The sequence below is a fragment of the Mixophyes fleayi genome, chromosome 9 (assembly GCF_038048845.1).
Source record: "Mixophyes fleayi isolate aMixFle1 chromosome 9, aMixFle1.hap1, whole genome shotgun sequence".
NCBI lineage: Eukaryota > Metazoa > Chordata > Amphibia > Anura > Limnodynastidae > Mixophyes > Mixophyes fleayi.
The window spans coordinates 11995893-12016833 of NC_134410.1; the positions used below are offsets into that span (position 1 = coordinate 11995893).

Consider the following 20941-nt stretch of genomic DNA (forward strand, 5'->3'; position numbering starts at 1 on the left):
TCCTGAAGCTGGGGAACCCCTTAGGGCAGCACAGTGGCCTAGTGGTTAGCACTTCTGCCTAACAGCACTGGGGTCATGAGTTCGATTTCCGACCATGGCCTTATCTGTGTGGAGTTTATATGTTTTCCCTGTGTTTGCGTGGGTTTCTTCCGGGTGCTCCGGTTTCCTCCCACACTACAAAAACATACTGGTAGGTTAATTGGCTGCTATCCAAATTGACCCTAGTCTGTCCGTCTCCAGTGAGAAAGGTCCACAGAGTAGGACATTATAGGGTGCATAAAACACTCATCATATCAATCAACCCTTTACCATGCTCATGACAAACAGATGAGTACATTAGTGGCGCCAACTTAAATAACTCTACAGCACTCTACAAGAGCTTGTTCCCAGCGTGAAGGGTTCTGGCAGCTCCATAATAGTGTGGGGCGCATTCTCCTTGCATGGTTTTGGTGCAGTTACTCCCTTAGAAGACCAGGCCAATGCTAATCAATACGTAATGGTGCTGATAGACCATCATCACCCCATGTTGCAGCATTTCTTTATCCTCCAGGCTGACAATGCCACCATCCACAGAACACGTGTGGTCGCCCAATGGTTTGATGAGCAGGACACTCATTGACCAGATCTGAACCCAATCGAGCATTTATGGGATATTGCAGGAACAACACCTGAAACGGTATTTTCCACCATCATTAACGTTCCTGCAGAAGTAGGGTGCCGCATCGCTCCTTTTCAATTACAGACATTGGTAGTCTCAATGTCACAATACATACACGGCCTACTGGTCGCATGCCCAACGTCCTAATTAATTACCTTACACTGGTGTCTCCAGTATTAGGTCCACTACCTGTATATGTGTATATATAACACATTTATTTATTTATTTTATACAGTGAGTTTTCACAAAGTAAACTTTTATTAAATATAATTAAAGTTTGTTTCTGGCTCATTATTTAGTTTGTTGTAGAGGGAATAAGGCCCCCAAGAGGCCCCTAAGTCTGTAACGGTTGTGCTCAATCTTCCCAGGTTTATTTATAAATCTTCGCTCCATCTGGAAAAGCTTCTCATCATCTTCCCTATGTTCTGCTCTCCATATTCTTCCTGTCACCCCCCACTCAACTGATCTCTTTCCTTATTTTGAGACCTCCTGACCCTCATTTGCGGTTTTCCCTAACAACTCTCTTCCTACTACCAGTCCAAAGCTTGGTTTGTAAATTAACTTCAATCCTATTTTAATCATACTAAACAATATTCCTCTGAACAAAGAAAACAAGTATGCCACAGGTAAGGAGGGTTGGGCAGTGAGGGCATCAGGACTTGGCCAGCAGCTGGACTAGGATTCATCCTGTCTGGAGCTTAAAGTTTTTAATTGTTATGAATGTAACCTATGGCTTGTTAATTTTTAATCAGGTTTGTTAATTTACATTTAATGAATGTTGGCTATACACAGCGCATCAATATCAGGAATATTGGTTTGATCACAGCGCTCATGTGGCTTCAAAACAGCTCAATAATATCGATGGGATCTTTATCGAACATGTTGGTAAATAGTGTGGGAAGATAAACACCGATGGTGGCTCTCTGCTTCCATGTGTGGTCATCTTCCAATAACACTACCACGCCAGAAAGATCAGACTGCTTGGCTCAAGCTCAGATGATCTCATCTAATTTAGCCACAGAGCAGAAGGTCCATAGTGGGCGCTACCAGCTCTGAAACTATCATTATTAAATTATTGGTAACATTATTGCTGGTAAACATGAAACTACGGAGAGCTCAGAGCCTGAATGGGTTGGGTAAGTCACGGTTGCTGAGATTTCAGAAGTGTGGTTGTGCGTGTAGTGCATGTGGTGATGTGGTGCATGTGTGTGTGTGGGGGGGGGGGGTTAAAATACTGTACGTCAAAATTCAGCCCATAAACATTACAAAATATATGTTAATGTTCTTATTAGAATACTTTCCTTACAATGTGAAACTTCTGACATCCAGCATTTATTAGTTAGGCAGACTTTTAGTTCAAAAAAATTGTGAAGAAGTCTTAAGTACAACAAAAACAAATTAAAATAACACAAATATATACAGTGTATTATGGAGATTTCCAGATATTTTCTTGTGTTATTAGACCCCATGTGTAAGTCTTAGTAAAAAACCTTATACTGTCCATGCGCCGGTCTTCGCATCACCCCCTTAATACCAGCAATGCAACTGTTGCCATTTTAAGTGACGACCATCACAGTGCCAGCTTGTTCTGCTGTCTGCGTTTAGAACAATGTTCTGTGTAACTATTTCAGTAAGTCTCCCTTTTTTACAGGATTACACTATTCTGCATTTTCATGTCGCTGTAATTCTTGACAGAATATAAAGTTTCTGCATGTTGGTCACAGCCTGTATTATTGTTCAATGGTTTAACTTTGTGATAAATTATTTAAACACACTTTATTGCATCCATCTGTCTTAGTATTAATTTTATGATAGAGTTTATAGGTAACTTCCAGCACTGTATATATCTTTCCTCCTGTTCTCGTAGTCTTAATTGGTGTATACACATTTCCCTTATACAGCAACGGTGGTTGTCTATTCTGTCACGTTAAAATCAATGACATTACAATATATATGGTGCGATGAAACTTTAAGCGATCGCACATCCACTACAGCTGATACATTGATACAAAGAGCCAGCTACTCACTTGTTAAGGTGTATTTGACTTAAGACAAAGCACCTTATTGTGATCATTTGTTTTCCATGGGCCCCTACTTACCAAAACAAGGTTATATTAAAGATTTTCTATTGCTGCAACAAGGTAAAATCTTCTGACAGTTAATTTAACAAGAAAAGGTCACTGGGGCAGTTTAGTAAGGCTGGTAACGGTGAGAGGAAACCAACTGCTTGCCAGGCAATCCTTCGGTCAGTATGCGCATGTGTAAGCTGGACTTAATAAACAGTCTCTAATGGATCCAGAGAAAGAAGCCCTGAAGTAGGATGAGAACCAGGATAGGAAATGTAGTGTTTGTATGAGATGAGAGTGGTCACGATTGTTAAATGTAGCTGAGAGATCCAGGGGAATTAGAAGCCAGGAATGGTCTTTAGATTTAGCAGTGATCAAATCATTGACCACCTTAGACAGTGGAGAGTCTGTGGAGTGTTGGGAACGAAAGACGACTGCAGAGGGTCCTATAAATAGTGTGCAGAAAGCGAAGAAGGTGAGTGTAGGAAGTTTGGAGGTGCATGGGAGCTGATAAATTGGATGGCAATCTCCAAGAGAATTTGAGTCAGAATTTGCTTTTTTCAGAATAGGAGTAATTACCACATGTTTGAAAAATGATGAAAAGATACCAGTGGAGAGAGAGATTTACAGATATAAGATATGCGCACAGGAGACAGAAACTGACTGATTTGTGAATGGATAGGGTCAAGTTGACAGGTAGTAGATCGGAAGAAGAAGAATAGAGTAGAATCTTCATCAGTTGTGTGATCAAATAAAGAATAGGTGCCCAAGGGGACAAGAAATGAATTGACTCAGTTGTTGCTCAGGGAAGTGGATAACATTCTCAATCTTGTTAATCATGTTCTTGTAATAGGAAGCAATTTTTAGCAATGTTGGTTTTTAGATGGTTTGGGTAGAATGGTTGAGAAGAGATTTAAATGAAATATGTTTGTTTAGCAGTGTCCAGACTCCAGAGCTTTTTGGTACAAGTGGTAGATGCAGTATATTTGAGGAAGTCATGAGGTGTATGGCCAGTGAAATTCAAAGGCATCGAGCTTCCTTAGCATGCCATTGCTGAGATTGTGGTTGACGCTGACAGGAAATATTAGCTGTAGCCACTTCAAGAACTGTTGCTAGGAGTTGATTAAGATGGCAGAGAGGTGGAAAGTTGTTTAAAAGGAATAAAGTTGAGATTTCTGTGGGTATGTGGAGGTTTTGAAGAGTTAGAGAGCAAAGAGGTCAGCTTGCAGGTGATCATGTCATGGTCTGAGGGAGGGAATGAGTGTTAAAGGAATCAGAAACTGAACAAAGTCTGGAGAAAACAAGATCAAGGATTGGCCATCACAATGAGTGGAAGGGTCGGTTCACTGAGAGAGGCCAAGAGAGGAGGTTAGAGAGTGCAGTTTGGAGGCACAAGAAGAATCATAAGGGATGTTGCAATCGCCCTTGATGATGGTTGGGATGTCAGAAGATAACATATGAGGGAGACAGACAGATACATATTCAAGGAATTATGGGTATTGTTCAGGGGCACAGAGAGAAGGACTTGAAAATCCAGGTAGAATGTACTTCAAATGATGAGAACATGAGTGATGAATCTTTCTGTAGATATGTAGATGTGTAATGTGGGGAAAGAAGTAGTCCAACCCCATCTCCATTTTCTGTTTCCACATCTGGGGGTGTGGAAAAAGTCTAGGCCACCATGTGAAAGGCCTGCAGGTAAGGCAGTGTCTGATTGTGTAAGCCATGTTTCTGTTGTTGCCAGAAGGTTGAAGTTGTTTGAGAGGAAAAAGTCATGGATGTAGGTTAGTTTGTTAGAAACAGATGGCGAATTCCATAGGCCACATTTAAAGGATTTGAAAGTTATGGAAGACATTAGTTGTGCCTGAGGTTTACTAGGAAGGGATGTGGATTTGGGCATATATCACCAGCTAAAAGAAGCAGGAGGATAGATAGATAGATAGATAGATAGATAGATAGATAGATAGATAGATAGATAGAATAGTAATTACTGGCACCTCGCTAGCACCTGGTTCTTGTTACACCTGACCTTATTGCTCTTTTTCTCCACTGAACCATGACTACATTAATCCCGACAGGCTTAAAAATTAAATATTTTAATATCTGCTCTGTATGTGTATATATATATATATATATATATATATATATATATATATAATTATTGTGGCAAAGAGACCTATTTGCCTCTCCTGCATAAGGACAGGTGAGATCCTGGGAAGCCTGCAGGGGAAGCTGCATTCAGTGTTAAAACTTTACGCAGTCAAACTCCTAGTACACACACAGATGGTCTAATGGGGTAATTAGACTAACGGGAGGTGACTTGTGTATGTAAACCAGGATTGTACAATTGTGTTTGTGACTGATGCTAGAATAGCTGTCCGGTGTCTACAGAGCTGGTCACTGTGAATAGTTGGCATTAGGGTCACCAGAAGTTGTAGGCAAGTTGGAAATTGCTTACTGGTGTCATCCTGACAAGACTGCATGCTGCTCTTGCAGTACAAAAATTAAAGCACCGTTTGATTTGAAGCAAGCAGTTGTTCGTGTACGAATCACCTAAGGGTGTCAGTGTCAGAAGTTCTACAATATATATATAACATTTATGCAATTCTAAGAAGTCCTTGTAGGATGCAAGAATCCAGCATTCAATGTAATATTCAAAAAGATAGTGTAAGTTTATACCAGTCCATCAGGTAAAGCAGTAATCATAGGCATGACATGGTGGAGATGTTTCAGCTCATGTTATGTTATATTAGTATGGGATACTAATCATTTAGTTCACTCTTTCCATACAGTATAACTCTCACCAGTGGATCACTTGGTAAATGTCATCCCTGAGAACTGGACACCACAACATAGCAACATAGTGATGCATTATTAGCCTCTGTAGTTCTACATTACTTTCCATGGCTGATAATGATTAGGCAGCTTTTTGGGTCCACTATTAGAACTGCACCCTGTACTGAATTACATCATATTTTAAGCACACTTATAACTGTTGGATCTACATATGGAGCTCAAGAATGAGAGTCTTGGTGGATTCATTCTATTGGGGTTTTCCGAGATGTCTCACCTTCGCCTCCATCTCTTCTCTTTCATTTTGGGCGCTTACATCATCTGCATTGTAGGAAACATTTTAATTTTCATGCTTATCTTATCTCAGCCTCAACTTCACACACCGATGTATTTGTTGATGGGGAACCTCGCATTTGTGGATGTTTGTTTGACATCTATCATTTTCCCGAGGGCTTTGTATAGTCTCCATTTTGGAGACACACACATCTCCTTTCATGGCTGCTTTGTGCAGCTTTTCTTGTTCCATGCTGTTGGTAACATGGACAGTTTTCTACTGGCAGATATAGCCTTTGACCGATATGCTGCAGTCTGTTATCCATTACGTTACTTAGTAATTATGAACAGAAAAACATGTATCTGTCTGGTGACTTTCTCTTGGGTAATTGTGACCCTCCACTCTACTTTGTACACAGTCATGACTTCTTCTCAATCACACTGTAGTTGGGTTATTCACCACTACTTCTGTGATCTGCCGGTGGTAATGACATTGTCCTGCTCAGTCAACTCAGCTGTTCAGCAGATGGCTGTCTTCATTGAAGGTCCAATTGTTATCTTTAGCCCAGTACTCTTCATCCTAGGGTCCTATGTACTTATCAGTGCTGTGTTGAAGCTGCGCACCTCCCATGGTAGGAGGAGAACCTTCTCTACTTGCTCTTCTCACCTCACCATGGTCATCATCTTCTACAGCACAGTTATATTCATGTACTTTCGTCCAAGCTACATATATAACCCGACCCATGATCGGGTGATCAGTATAGTGTACAGCCTTATTATCCCAATGCTTAATCCATTTATATACAGCCTGAGGAACAAGGAGATCAAAGCTACTGTAAGAAGAGTTTTAAAATAGGTGTGGCGTGTTCTCATTTTCACCATACATAATATTATTAGGAAGCTTAAGGCCCATGGCACTGTAGCCATCCTCCCTGGACATAGCCTCAATAGAAAACTGCATCAAAGATTGCAGTGCAGGACTGTTTGTTTGTTTGTTGGAGAAAGCACCTTGATCAACTGCCAAACAGATTCAAGTTGACCTTCAGACACAAGGTACGTCAGTTCCAACTGTGACCATCTGTCACCAACTCCATGAAATACGGTAGGAGGTCCAAGAAGGCCTCACTGCTGAGAGTAAGAAAAGCCCAACTGCATTTTGCCAAAACACACCAGAACAAGCCAAATTCCTTCTGGGAGAACGTCCTGAGGACAAACAAGACCAAATTAGATCGTTTTGTAAAGCACATCATCCAAGTGTTTACAGAAAGAAAAATTGAAAGAAAAGAACACCTTTCCTACAGACAAACATGGAGGTGGTTTTGGGGCTGTATGCTGCACCTGGCACTGGGTGTCTTGGATGTGTGCATGGCATAATGAAATCTGGATATTACCAGGCCATTTTGGCACGCAAAAGGGGGAAACCAGTGTCAGAAAACTGTTTCTCTGTCAAAGGTCCAGCAGTACAACGACCCCAAACACATTTCAAAAAGCCCCCAGGAAAGGTTCACAACAAGATACTGGACTGTTCTCAAGTGTCATAAATAAACATATCACGAAAAAGGTTCAGAAGTACTATTTGATCTGTGCACACAAATTACGTATTTATCACCTGTTTTCTCATTAAGCAGCTTACCAGATTTCAATATATGACAGTTAATAAAGTCTTCAAATGCCGTCCGGCTTTTAAAGGGTCACTGTATCCTATGATTTTTGCACTTTGTGTCACGAGAATTGAAATAAAGTTTTTACATATTGTTAGTAATAAATATATTTTTCATTAATGATAAGTAGCTTGTTACAAGGATTTCGGATTGGTGCTACTCACAATAAATAGTGACTAGGAGGTGATGGAACATCTCCTTTGGTGAAACTGTAGGCATACTTGTAGACAGAGAAACGCATAAGGCCGAATAATTTGGAAGCTACGAGGTTGATTAACAATGATAGAAGCCCACACCGATAATAAGAGATGGAGAACATTGGAAGAGTTTGTAAAGAACAAGACTCAACAGAACAAGAACGAAGACCCATACTCTAGACGCCCACTTATGGGTGTTAGGTATATTCTGAGATGTGTTATCAGCCTGTATATAAATATTGATGGATACAATACATTTTTTAAATATATATATATGTATTCTGATCTCCGCACTATTACATTATATGTGTAAATGCTAACTGGGCAAGTGAGAGGTATAAAGTCTCATAGTATTCATGATCAGCCTGCTGCATGCAGCTCAGACATACTGTACAACACCACAAAATACATTATACAGATATTCCTGCTTTGTTCCAAAATCAAGCATTTTAAAACCTCCTCTTCACTAGAAATCCTGTATTTGCCCCTATACACCTCCCACCTTTATAGTTCCACTGAATCCCCTCTGTTGAAAATAACTTACCTCCTAATCGTCATGATTCCCACGGGACAGTACCGATTTTGGTGGACTGTCTCACTGTATCGCCCATTATTTAAATTGTCCCATGGGGAAGGGACAGAGAGGTGGGTTTTTTTTCATTAATGTGTAGCTGGCCATTTTGCAACAGCATCACCTCGTGGCCAGGAGGAGAAGTGCTCTGAGGGAACAACCGGCACGGAAAACATTCCTTCCCCAGAAGATCCTGCTGATCTTATGATTAAGATTCAATACATTATGTGGACACTATTAATGGGAGTGTTTGTCTTGGGGCATTTAGGCTGTCTGTGTGGGTGTTTTGTGGTGATAAGGCATTTGAGGTGGGAGTTTAGGTGTTTTGGGAGCGACTAGAAGTGATTTGGTGTGAGTGGGGGTGGCCAAAGATGATCTGGCTTGGGGTAAATGTGGGTGTTTTGTGGTGACGTGGGCAAGACACACCCACGTCACACATAAAACATGCCTACTGGATCGTGCGAGACTTGCTGCCCTCCAGCTACCCCGCGGCTTTGCTGCGCCAATTTGTCCCTCTTTCAAATTTTCAAATGTTGGGAAGTATGAAATAAATACATACAAATTATTCAGCTTTAAGGAGACAATGGCTGATGTCCATAATAATGTAAATAATAAAGTATTAATATACAAAATCTAAATAAAACAAAGATGTGCAAAGTGAGCAAAAATGTTACCCCTACTCCTCAGCCACCCTAGATATGGCCTACGTGAGCTTTTCACAAATTCAGCCTTCAAATTCATACCCTTCCTCTATTTTCCATCTTCTAAACAGTATAGACATATATATATATATAGTCAAGTCCATAAATATTGGGACATCGACACAATTCTCATATTTTGGGCTCTATACACCACCACAATGGATTTGAAATGAAACTAACAAGATGTGCTTTAACTGCAGACTTTCAGCTTCAATTTGAGGGTATTTACATCCAAATCAGGTGAACAGTTTAGGAATTACAACAGTTTCTATATGTGCCTCCCACTTTTTAAAGGACCAAAAGTAATGGGACAAACTAAACAATCCTACATCAAACTTTCACTTTTTAATACTTTGTTGCAAATCCTTTGCAGGCAATTACAGCCTGAAGTCTGGAATGCATATACATCACCAGACGCTGGGTTTCATCCCTGGTGATGCTCTGCCAGGCCTCTACTGCAAATGTCTTCAGTTTCTGCTTGTTCTTGGGGCATTTTCCCTTCAGTTTTGTCTTCATCAAGTGAAATGCATGCTCAATCGGATTCAGGTCAGGTGATTGACTTGGCAATTGTATAACATTCCACTTGTTAGCCTTAAAAACTCTTTGGTTGCTTTTGCAGTATGCTTCGGGTCATTGTCCATCTGCCCTGTGAAGCACCGTCCAATGAGTTCTGAAGCCTTTAACTGAATATGAGCAGATAATATTGCCCGAAACACTTCAGAATTCATCCTGCTGCTTTTGTCAGCAGTCACATCATCAATAAATACAAGGGAACCAGTTCCATTGGTAGCCATACATGCCCACGCCATGACACTACCATGGCTGTACAGAGAACTCACTCACATCAGTCCCTGCCCCATTGGAGCTTACAGTCTAAATTCCCTAACATACACACATTGACAGACAGACTAGGGTTAATTTGATAGCAGCCAACTAACCTACTTTTCAGAGTGTGGGAGGAAACTGGAGTACACAGAGGAAACGCACGCAAACGCGGGGAAAACATACAGACTCCCCACGGATAAGGCTGGAAATCGAACTCATGAACCCAGCGCTGTGAGGCAGAAGTGCTAATCACTAAGCCACCATGCTGCCCAATTTCAAGTTATTTACATGAAATTGATTGAGAGTGATGGTAACGTCCAATGTGATGTGGGCCTGGGCTTAAGGTTAGGGAAGCAGGCCTAGAGGTACAGAGGGTGACGGAATAGTAGATGGAGAACACAAGGAAAAATGCGGTATGCATACCATCGCTTATATCACGATCCTGGAGTATGCATTTTTGCCCTTTGCTGATGTTTTTCCCTCGGAGTTCCAAACTTTGACACTACTGTTCCTGAAACATTAGCAAGTTGAGCTTTCACTGGAGCTTCTACCAATCAAGCTCCAAGTATCACCCCTCTTTCAAAGTCAGCCATGCTAGCCATAAACCTAGGCAGTCCAGCATTTACACGACTATGTTGGGTTGTTCAACTAACCTCATCTGTGTGGAAGCAATTGCTTTATATATGCTTGGTGTCCCTCATTTACCCAGGTGTTTCCATTCTTTGACCAATATGTTAGGACTGCGGTTATTAGATGAGTTTTTAGAACCAGGCTAACAGAGGTCTTCACCTTTAGCAGCTGCCTTTTCTGTAGAACTGTTATTGTTTGCAGGTACACGGATGCCCACAGGACTTACGCTCAAAGGTAGTAGAACCTTATTTAAATTGCCGCAGTGCAAGGATAAGGTAACCGGAATACTGGAAGCAGGTGTCAAATACAGGCTGGTGGTCATGGGAACAAAGAAGCAGGATAACCAAAGAACAGGCAAATAATCAGGGCTGGCTGCAAACATGGATGGTCCAAATACAAGCAAAGGTCAGAGGGCACAGGAGTACAGGAATAATCCGAAGTCAAGCAAAGGGTCACAACAGGAGATGAATCAGGATACAGGAGTACAGGCAGAAACACAGGACGCTATAACCGGCAGGGAGGCTAAGCCCTGCCTGCCTTAAATACATGGAAGGACCAATAAGATTAAGGAGGTGCCCCACCTGGGGCTGCTAATAGATAATTAATTTAATCTGCACCTGCATCCGGCTACTTCAAAGTGGCGTCCCGGCTGTTGGCACAATAGCCGGGACGCAAGCAGGAGAGACGAGCCGCGGGTTGTTACACAATATATATTCTTCAAAAAACAGTCCAACGAGAGGTCCACAGAGCAGCATGAAAAGCTGCATAAAATACTCATCATATGAAATAACCTTTACCATGTTCTTGACAAACAGATGAGTACGTGTGTGGCACCAACTTAAATAACTCTAAAGCTTGTTCCTAGCGGTGAAGGCTTCTGGTGGTACTCCCTTAGAAGCCCAGGTCAATACTAATCACTACGTAATGGTACTGAGTGATCATCATCACCCCATCTTACAGCATTTCTTTATCTTCCAGAATGACAATGCCACCATCCACAGACCGGGTGTGGTCGCCTAAAGGCTTAATGAGCAGGACACTCATTGTCCAAATCTGAACCCAAGTTAGCAACACTTGAAAATGTATGTTCCACCATCAACATCATTAATGTTCTTGTGGAAGTAGGGTGCTGCATTGCCCTTAGAAAATTCCAGACAAATGTCACAACACATATAGGACTGGTTGCATGCCCAACGTCATAATAAGTGACCTTATATTGGTGTTTCCAGTATTATGTCCAATATATATATATATATACACACACACACATATTTATTTATTATTTATTACAGTGAGATTCCACAAGGTATATTTTTCATTAAATATAATTAAAGTATGTTTCTGCTCATTAGTTAGTTTGCTGTGTAGGGAATAAGGCCCCCAAGAGGCAGCTATATCAGTAACCGTTGTGCTCAATCTTGCCAGGTTTATTTATAAATCTTTGCTTCATGTGGAAATTCTTATGGCCGTCTTCCCTACCTTCTACTCTCCATATTCTTCCTCTCACCACCCACCCAAACAGACCTCTTTCCTTATGCCGAGACCTCCTGACCCTCATGCACGGTTTTCCATCTTCTTGCTCCTAATTTGCTTCACACGTTGTTTACCCTTCACAATTTTCCATTTCACCAACTCTTGCCCAAAGTCTGCTTCGTAACTGAGTTTCAATGTTACTTTCATCATTTTAAACAATATTACTTGGAACAAAAGAAATCAAGCACGACGCAGGTAAGGAGGGATAGGGTGAGGGCATCAGGTTGTGGTCACCGGATAAAATAGGCCACCTGGACCAAGATTCATCTTATCTGGAGTTAAGTTCTTCATTGTTATGCATACAACCTATGGTTTGCTAATTTTTAATCAAGTTTAATTGTTAAATTACATTTACTGAATGCTGGGCATACACACTGCGATATCTGCATCTGTAACAGTTAAAATTGGTCAGATAACGCTGCTAATGTGGCTTAAAATCAACACCAAAGCTACTAATGACAATGGGATTTTCATATTATATATGGACATGTTGATCAATGTGTCGCTCAGCTGGAGCTGTGAACGGCTGGATCTCGTCTAACTTAACTGCTGGGCAGAAGGATCGTAGTGTGTGCTACCAGCTCTGGAACTATCAGAATGAAAATGTTGGTAACATTATTGCTCATAAACATAAAACGACATGTGTAGAACTGTTAGCAATGGGCCTGATTCATTAAGGAAAGTTAAGTAAAAAAATTGAGTAAGTATTCTCCTGGACAAAACCATGTTACAATGCAAGGGGTGCAAATTAGTTTTCAATTTTGCACATAAGTTAAATACTGACTGTTTTCTCATTTAGCACATAAATATCAACTTTAAATGTCAGTGTACAAATAAGCTATCAAGTATTTGAGTGCTACATGAAAAAACAGACAGTATTTAACGCATATGCAAAATAGAAAACGAATTTGCACCCCTTGCATTGCAACATGGTTTTGTCCAGGAGACTACTTACTCAATTTAACTTTTCTTAATAAATCAGGTCCAATGTGAATAACACTCCCACAATCAGACATTCGTAAGGATAGTAAAGAGACTGAATTGGATGGGTAAGTGCTGAGATTCAGAAGTGTGTGTGTGTGGGTGGGTTAAAATACTGTATGTCAAAGTTAAATGCATAAAACATCACAATCATTCGACTATATATATATATATGTAGGAAAAAAGATGGAGGAGGAGGCGCACAATGTATAGCCACTTACATGTCTAGTAGCAGGTATTAAGCCTCTCTGCTTAATACCTGCTACTAGACATGTAAGTGGCTACCTTTTTTAAATAAAGTGTTTTTTGAGATATTACATCGCTGGTCCTTTGTCCATTTTTGTCATTTGAGGACCTCTTTGCCTAAAGAGAATGTGACCTGATCGTGCTGTCTATGGAACATCATTCCAGATAAGCGGAAAAGTTTTTATTTCTGGTACGCATACATCCATACACATGTGGATTTGGTGATCCTTAATTTATGCTAAGGGACTTGTTATTGATAATACATTGGTCCTATGCTGTGGAATTTCCATGTTTGATACATTTACACCCCTATCATTTACATCTGGGTGATATATATATATTTCTTGGTCTCTGGTTTCCTCATCACTGGTGCTCAAGTCCCACTGTGGATTCGTGTATGACTCCATTTGCATTATTGTACTACACTATTGTGCGCCTCCTCCTCCATCTTTTTTCCTACAGATTTTTCCATGCAACACCGCCTGGCGAAAGGAGGATTGGCAGCCACCTGTACATGGGGAGTGTACTTCTAAGAAGAACATAGACTTTATATTACAATTATTTGTTTACTGATATATGCCTTAAGCGCCATTTATATCTTTTATTGTGATATATATATATATATATATACACATATATATATATATATATATATATATATGTATTTTATACACATATATTTATTATCAGTTTTCATCTTTATCTTTTACTGATATGTGGACAATGTGGCCACCTCTTGTCATTTCTTCCTGCAATGTAAAAAAAATATCTTTATGTTATTTTGTTCCTGAACTTTTGTGGCTCCTGGTATAAAACATATGAACGAACTTAGCGCTCGTAATTTCAATTCTCATTTGTCTTCTAGATGCTAAGTTTTAAACTTAAAATAAAAATAAAAACACACTCAACAGTGTCTTAATTTGTTTATATCTTTTCTTTATTTTTAATGTATGAAATTGTTGTGCCTGCTTAATTCACCTCTATAAATATTTACTTTAAAAACCTTTAACCATGGGTGAATCAGGGATAAATTATTTCAATTTATATGGGGCCGTAGTGGGGATTATTGAGGCGCTCAATAATTAGGGCAAGAATTGTAACGTAACGCTTGTGTCAACATTTTACATCAATGTTTATGATTTGACTCAAAATAGACTCCTAAAGTAAATAGTTACAAAGCGCGATTAGTTATTATGCTCACCTCAGCTGGACAGAAAGTTTCAGCAACTAATGAAAAAATTCTAACAGGAATTTCAGGCTGACCATTTTTATTCTCAACTTTTGGTATCTAACACAAACACCATATACTTTTGCAATTGTTTAATATTTTATTCCGTTATAATCCAAAATGCTCCATGTCATTTTGTTTGTCCTTAAAAAGCTCAAAGTGAGATTTGATTTTTAACTTTTATTGGTGTTTTAAGCGCTTGCACCTCCACTACAGCTGATACATTGACACAAAAAGAGTAAGCTACTCATTTGCTAAGGTGTATTATACTAAAGTCAGAGGGTCTTATCGTGATCATTCCTCATCTCCTGCATGTCTGTGTGTCACCAGTTTTATAGTGGGCGGGGATAGATCTACCTGTAGCCAATCAGATCATCTGTATGGTCACAGCAGCAGGAGATCTGTGCATGGATCTTGTGGGAGGTAGTGACCCGTCCACTTGTGTAATTGGGTTAGTGAGGACAGGACTGCATGTGACAGGGTAATGATGTGAGGAGGGGAATGGAGGCAGCAGGAAGCCACAGACTGAGAGTTATATAGTGGGAGGAGCAGGGTCCACCAGCAGCACCGAGTATATCAGGATATGAGTGATGTGTTAGTGAGGACAGGGCTGCATGTGACAGGGGCAGTGACATGATGTGAGGAGGGGAATGGAGGCAGCAGGAAGCCACAGACTGAGGGTTATATAGTGGAAGGAACAGGGTTCCCCAAAAGCACAAAGTAGTGATGTGAGTCTTCTGTCAAACTGTTGCAAACAAAGACTGTCAAAAGTACCTCTGTATGTAACAAAGTTCATACATCCAATTTGTTTCTACTTGTATTTCTATTTTGATCTGTCGTCCCAGTTGTGGCATCAGTAGGGCAGTACAGCATTACTGTCATGAAGAGGCTGGATACACTTTATAGATTATAGAAACTAATTTGTTTGGTCCCCGGGCCCCCCAGCTTCCGCCCAGCTCCATTTACTCATTATATAACATATGTAAAGTGTATCCCCGTAAGATTCTGTATTGTTTATATTTTCACTGGAACGGATATTAGTATTTGAACAGATTAATACTGTAATTACACAGTAGTGCGCATTACTCTACCTTTTGTTACAATAACATCTTTATATTTTCCCTTTCTTTAGCTCTTTGTGATGTTCATTTCAAATTCCTCCTCTCTGGAGTTTGTCCTTTTGGGATTCTCCGATGTCCCTCAGATACGGATGTATCTGTTTCTAGTCTTCTGTATTATGTACCTGGTTACGCTCATAGGAAACCTGATTATGCTCTTCTGTATTGTGTACGACGAGGCTCTCCACTCACCGATGTACTTCTTCCTGAGTAACCTCTCTCTGGCCGACATCTGTCTCACCTCGAGTACCATCCCTACTCTCCTCTCCACCCTACTCTCCAACATGAGGTCTCTCAGCTTCCCGTCTTGTATCACCCAGATGTTTTGCTTCATCGTCTTTGGAATCCTGGAGAACAACCTTTTGGCCGTCATGGCATACGATCGATACGTGGCCATTTGCAGCCCGTTGAGATACCACGCAAGGATGAGGCACCATTTATGTATTTTGCTGGTGGTCATTGCTTGGGCAGCGGCTTGTTCTCACTCCTTACTCCACACACTCAAGGTGACCACTCTTCAATATATAGGAATAAAGCAAGTAAATCACTTCTTCTGTGAGATCTCTGAGGTCTTGTCCATCTCCGATTCGGACACTACGTCAAACTTCTCTCTCATTCTTACCGAAGGGGCGGTATCTGTTGGTGCTCCCTTTGTATGTATAATCCTATCCTACATGTTTATTTTGGTGGCCCTCTTCCGGCTTCACTCAACCGAAAGCAGACATAAAACCTTCTCCACCTGCTCCTCTCACCTGACTACAGTTTGCCTGTTCTATGGGACAATAGTGTCTGTTTATTTCCGTCCCTCTTCCGGTGGGGATAGGACAGTGGGGATAGGCGAAAGGGTGGCTACCATAGGGTACACTCTGCTTACTCCAATGCTGAATCCCATTATATACGGCTTGAGAAATAAAGCAATTAAAAGAGTCATGAACAAGGTTTTCCAGTAAACCATTTTTCCAGCCTAGTATGTTATAGCAAATTCAGGTGGATTAAAGTCTATAACTGAAATCAATAGGATCCTCAACTCACTTGTTGCTAGAATTGTGTGGACAATCAGTGTTACTGACCTGTCTGTGCACAGTCTTCCTTCAATCATTCTACCAGGCCCAGTGAAACCAGAGGTCGCTAGGGCCAAGGATGAATAGCTGGATCCTAACCCATTCAGCCACTTTGGACACCTGTCGCTCCAGTTTCTGGCCGTGCTTCACATGTTTGTGTCAGGAAACAATGGTCCTAACTCTCCGTAAAAGACACTACACTTCAGCAGCCATATAAATCATAAGGTCTGTCTGACGAAGCAGTCACAGAATCAGAGAATATGCAAGAAACATAATTTTGCAGGATTTATGACTAAGTTATGTGCATAATTTAAAATATACTGTGCCTAGAATCCCATTCTACCATTTCTTCAGTATTTCCTGGTTTCTTAGCATAGGAGTAAATTTACAAACACTGTTTCTTTCCATAACTGCGTTTTTGCATTTGCACTAGTGACGAGTTCATACAAGACAGTAAATGAGATCGCTTCTACTATGATAACATTTCTGCCAATTATAGAAAGAAAATCATTTATATCAAATATTGTTTTATGAAATATACTTCAAAAGTAAGAAGTTACAGGGGAAGACATGCATGCATTACTAACAATATTATTAAACACATTAATAAATCCTATTGCTAGGATTTATTAATGTTTCTGCAGTACTTAAGTTTTACCACAAGATGGCAACCTCTTCAAGGATAATATTATATTTAGGGTATTTTAACCACCAATATTTGCTGAATACACAATATGTCAGTATAACCCGATTTTTGTATTATTTCCATATCTACATATAACATAAAATCCCCCACATACAAATTGTTATGATAAAAAAAAAACAGTGTAAGACTCAGATTTACTGTATCCTTCCTGTTGTCTGTTATTAATTAACACAATTTATAATATATTATGATCACAATAGATATTTACTGATTTACTGCAGGGGTCTATTGTATTGAAGACTTCTTTTTATTCTACGTTAAATGATTAATTAAAACGGACTCTAATCCTATATTTGCTATATTGCTTTGAAGCATGGTCTGGGGTATGACCGGGTGCAGGTTAACCGGAAAATATGGCAGGGTCCAGGAAGACCCTGCACAGATGGATAACATAAAAGTATATCAGGCATATACAAAGCTGCTGTAAGAAGAGTATTAAAATAGGTATGACAAAAAATTACTACAACTCGTCTTAAGCATACAGTCCTGGCCAAAAATATTGACAGCCTTTTCATTTGTTATAACACTGCATCATTTCTACCATAGAATTGTTCAAATGAAAAAATATTGTGGTATCCATAAGTCATAGCTTATTCAAAACGAAGATCCTTAACTAGGCTGGACAAAATAATTGGCACATTTTAGAAGTAGTTAAAATAATTAGAACAGGTAATTCACCTTTACTTTGAAACTGCAGGTACTTGCAACATAAAAATCAATCATTAAATGAGCTTGAATAGAGAAAGGACTCATTCTCTCATTCTGTGTCACTGTGTGTAGTGCACGGAGCATGGAGAAAATATAGTAAATCAGTGAATTGTCTAGAATGTCAGAGAGAAGATCGTAGGCAATCATGGATAATCTCAGGGCTACAAATCAATCTCCAGAGACCTTGATATTACCATTTCCACCATACGAAATATTATTAGGAAGTTTAAGGCCCATGGCACTGGAGTCAACCTCTCTGGACATGACCTCAAGAGAATACTTGATTAAAGATTGCAGATGAGACCAAATTAGATCTTTTTAGTACAGCACATTATCCCTATGTTTACAAAAAGCAATTATTTTTTTTAAAAAAAAAAAGAACACCTTCCCTACAGACATTGAGCAGGCTCGGTGATGTTTTGGGATTGCTGTGCTGCATCTGGCGCTGGGTGTCTTGAATTTGTGCATGACATTGTGGAATCTGGAGGTTACCTGGCCATTTTGGCACGCAATGGAGAGAAACCAGTGTCAAAAAACTAAGGGCTAGATTTACTAAGCTGCGGGTTTGAAAAAGTGGGGATGTTGCCTATAGCAACCAGTCAGATTCTAGCTGTCATTTTGTAGAAAGTACTAAATAAATGAAAGCTAGAATCTGATTGGTTGCTATAGGCAACATCCCCACTTTTTCAAACCCGCAGCTTAGTAAATCTAGCACTAATTCTCTTGGTCAAAGGTCATGGTTCTTGCAGCAGGACAATGAGCCAAAACACACTTCGAAAAGCCCGCAGGAATGGTTGAAGACAAGAAGTAGAGCAGTTTTGAAGTGGCAGCAATGAGTCCACATCTAAATCCCATAAAACACATATGCAGAGCTCTGAAAACAGCATTTGGGAGAAGGAACCCTCAAATCTGTGAGTGTTGCACAAAAGAGTGGACCAGACTTCCAGTAGAGAGATGCAGAAATCTTATCCTGAAAGAGCAGGCACCATCCTGATCCGGGCAGAGATGGGGCATAAAGATGCAATTTGCATCATCAGACCCCTCTCCCTTGGTGTAATAAAGAGGGAGGTAATAAAGGTTGAGAAGTATGGGTTATGGGAAGCGGTTGACTGCACTTATTTTGACCAAAAGCTGTGCTACCAAATATTACATCTATGGCGCCAATAATTTTGTCAATGCTGCTTCGGACATGCAGTATTCATTTTAGAATAAAAAAACAAAGGTTCTGTAATATTAACAGCAAGAGAATTGTGAAGATTGAATACAGTTGTTCATTTCACCATTTCAAACTGTTAGCTATTTGAAAAATGCAGGGGAGACAATATTTTTGGCCATTACCTGTATATGCTGCACATTTATGGAGCACTTTTTATTACTTTCAACCCAAAAAAATCTTATTAATGACTCACCGGGATGCCTGATGTCCAGTGAGTTACTTCAATGTCTTCTTGGCTTCCTGGCAGCGCCTACAGCAAATCAGCAATTCGCTGCCGGTTCCTTGATGGCTGAGACAGGGCGCCAATCAGGGCTGAGGCCCTCTATGCCAGGCTGTAGCCCTGAGGCCCACAAGTACCAGGCTATAGGCCTAAGGCCCACGAGTATCAGGCTATATATCTGAGGTCCCCAATTTAGAGTTGGGTTCATCAACCTAAGGCACCAGACAGGCATTAGGCCCGAGACCTTCAATTGTGGCAGCAAGACTAGCGAGGTCCTAATGACAGAAAACAGGGCAGGAGCTCCTCCTTTCAGAGACTGGGATCGGCCTATCCCTGGAGTGTAGTAAGTACCATTTGTGAGGTGGTTGCTTGAGGAGTGTGTCTAGGAAATATCCTGTGGTGTAATTGTATATTATTTGTAAGTATTTTCCCTTAAAGGAACCAATATTAGTGTCATCTTTCCCCTCTTGTATTATTAGTCCTTGAGCCTTTGTTATATTTTATAGACAGTACTGATAACAGTCACAGGATCCTTCAATGCCCTAAAAACCGAGATGCAGCGCTGGGAAATAAAAGGAACCAAACCCATATATTTGTCTTTCACCTGATCCCATACGGGGCAGGAATTATCATTTTCACCCAACTAGGCCACCAATTCTCCGCCTCCCCATCTTCTAGACCAAAAATAAACCCTAACAATCTGCCATTTGTTGAGTTAATTCTAAGACTATTAGTGGATGTAGCAGTTCCCTAGAAAATCTGAATAAAAAATAAATAAATATCAGAGCAGTGTCTAATAATTAGTATTATACTATAGCTGTATCCTTACTTAAAAAACATTAAGCATTTATTTCTTATACATCACACATAATTTAAAATACATATAAAACAATATTATAAACAAACATAACAGAAGAGGTTCAGAAATACGATCTGATCTCTGCACACGGATTACGAATGTATCACCAGTTTCTCATTAAGTAACTTACCAGGTTTCAACATATGACAGTTAATAATGCTTCAAATACTGGCTACGCTAAGAATTTGCAAATGAAACCTTTTAATGGGGTTAATACATCCTTTGTCATTAGAATTGTATAAAGGTTTTTACATTTTGTTACTAACAAACATCTTTTTCAATAATAATTATCTTATTACAAGGACTTCTGATTGGTCCTACTCACAATAGGTAGTGACTATGAATTAATGGAACATCACACTGATTATACTGCCGGTATACTAGTAGGCAGAGAAACGCGTAAGGGTGAACCCAATTTGAAAATGAACACCTCTAGAAACACACACTGATACAAAGAGATGGAGAACTTCAGAAGAGTTTGTAAAGAACACAAATCAACAGAACAAGAACGAGGACCCATATTCTAGATGCCCACTTATGGGTGTTAGGAATAGTCTGAGATGTGTTATCAGCCTGTATATCAATACAATATATTTTTTAAATATATATTTGTATTCTGAGCTCTGCATTATTACATTGTATGTGTAAATCCTGATTGGACAAGTGAGAGGTATAAAGCATCAAAGTATT

General features: G+C 39.9%; 2 protein-coding genes across 2 annotated transcripts in view; both read left to right on the forward strand.

Annotated features, from left to right (window-relative positions):
• LOC142101950 (uncharacterized) overlaps window positions 1-20941 on the forward strand; it is a 389962-nt gene that overhangs the window by 115041 nt on the left and 253980 nt on the right. The gene's annotated exons all lie outside the window — the stretch shown is intronic.
• Window positions 1758-16431, forward strand: LOC142101475 (olfactory receptor 1f45-like). The gene is made up of 3 exons (XM_075185929.1): window positions 1758-1794; window positions 3120-3199; window positions 15496-16431. The coding sequence occupies exons 1-3, from the start codon at window positions 1758-1760 to the stop codon at window positions 16429-16431; spliced, it is 1053 nt and encodes a 350-aa protein (XP_075042030.1).

Bases quoted from the DNA above. Each gene is read 5' to 3' on its own strand.
- LOC142101475 (XM_075185929.1), top strand. From the start codon at position 1,758: ATGAAACTACGGAGAGCTCAGAGCCTGAATGGGTTGG. The intron at 1,795-3,119 runs GTAAGTCACGGT...TGACCACCTTAG, and splicing joins TCAGAGCCTGAATGGGTTGG to ACAGTGGAGAGTCTGTGGAG. The intron at 3,200-15,495 runs GTGAGTGTAGGA...CCCTTTCTTTAG, and splicing joins GTGTGCAGAAAGCGAAGAAG to CTCTTTGTGATGTTCATTTC.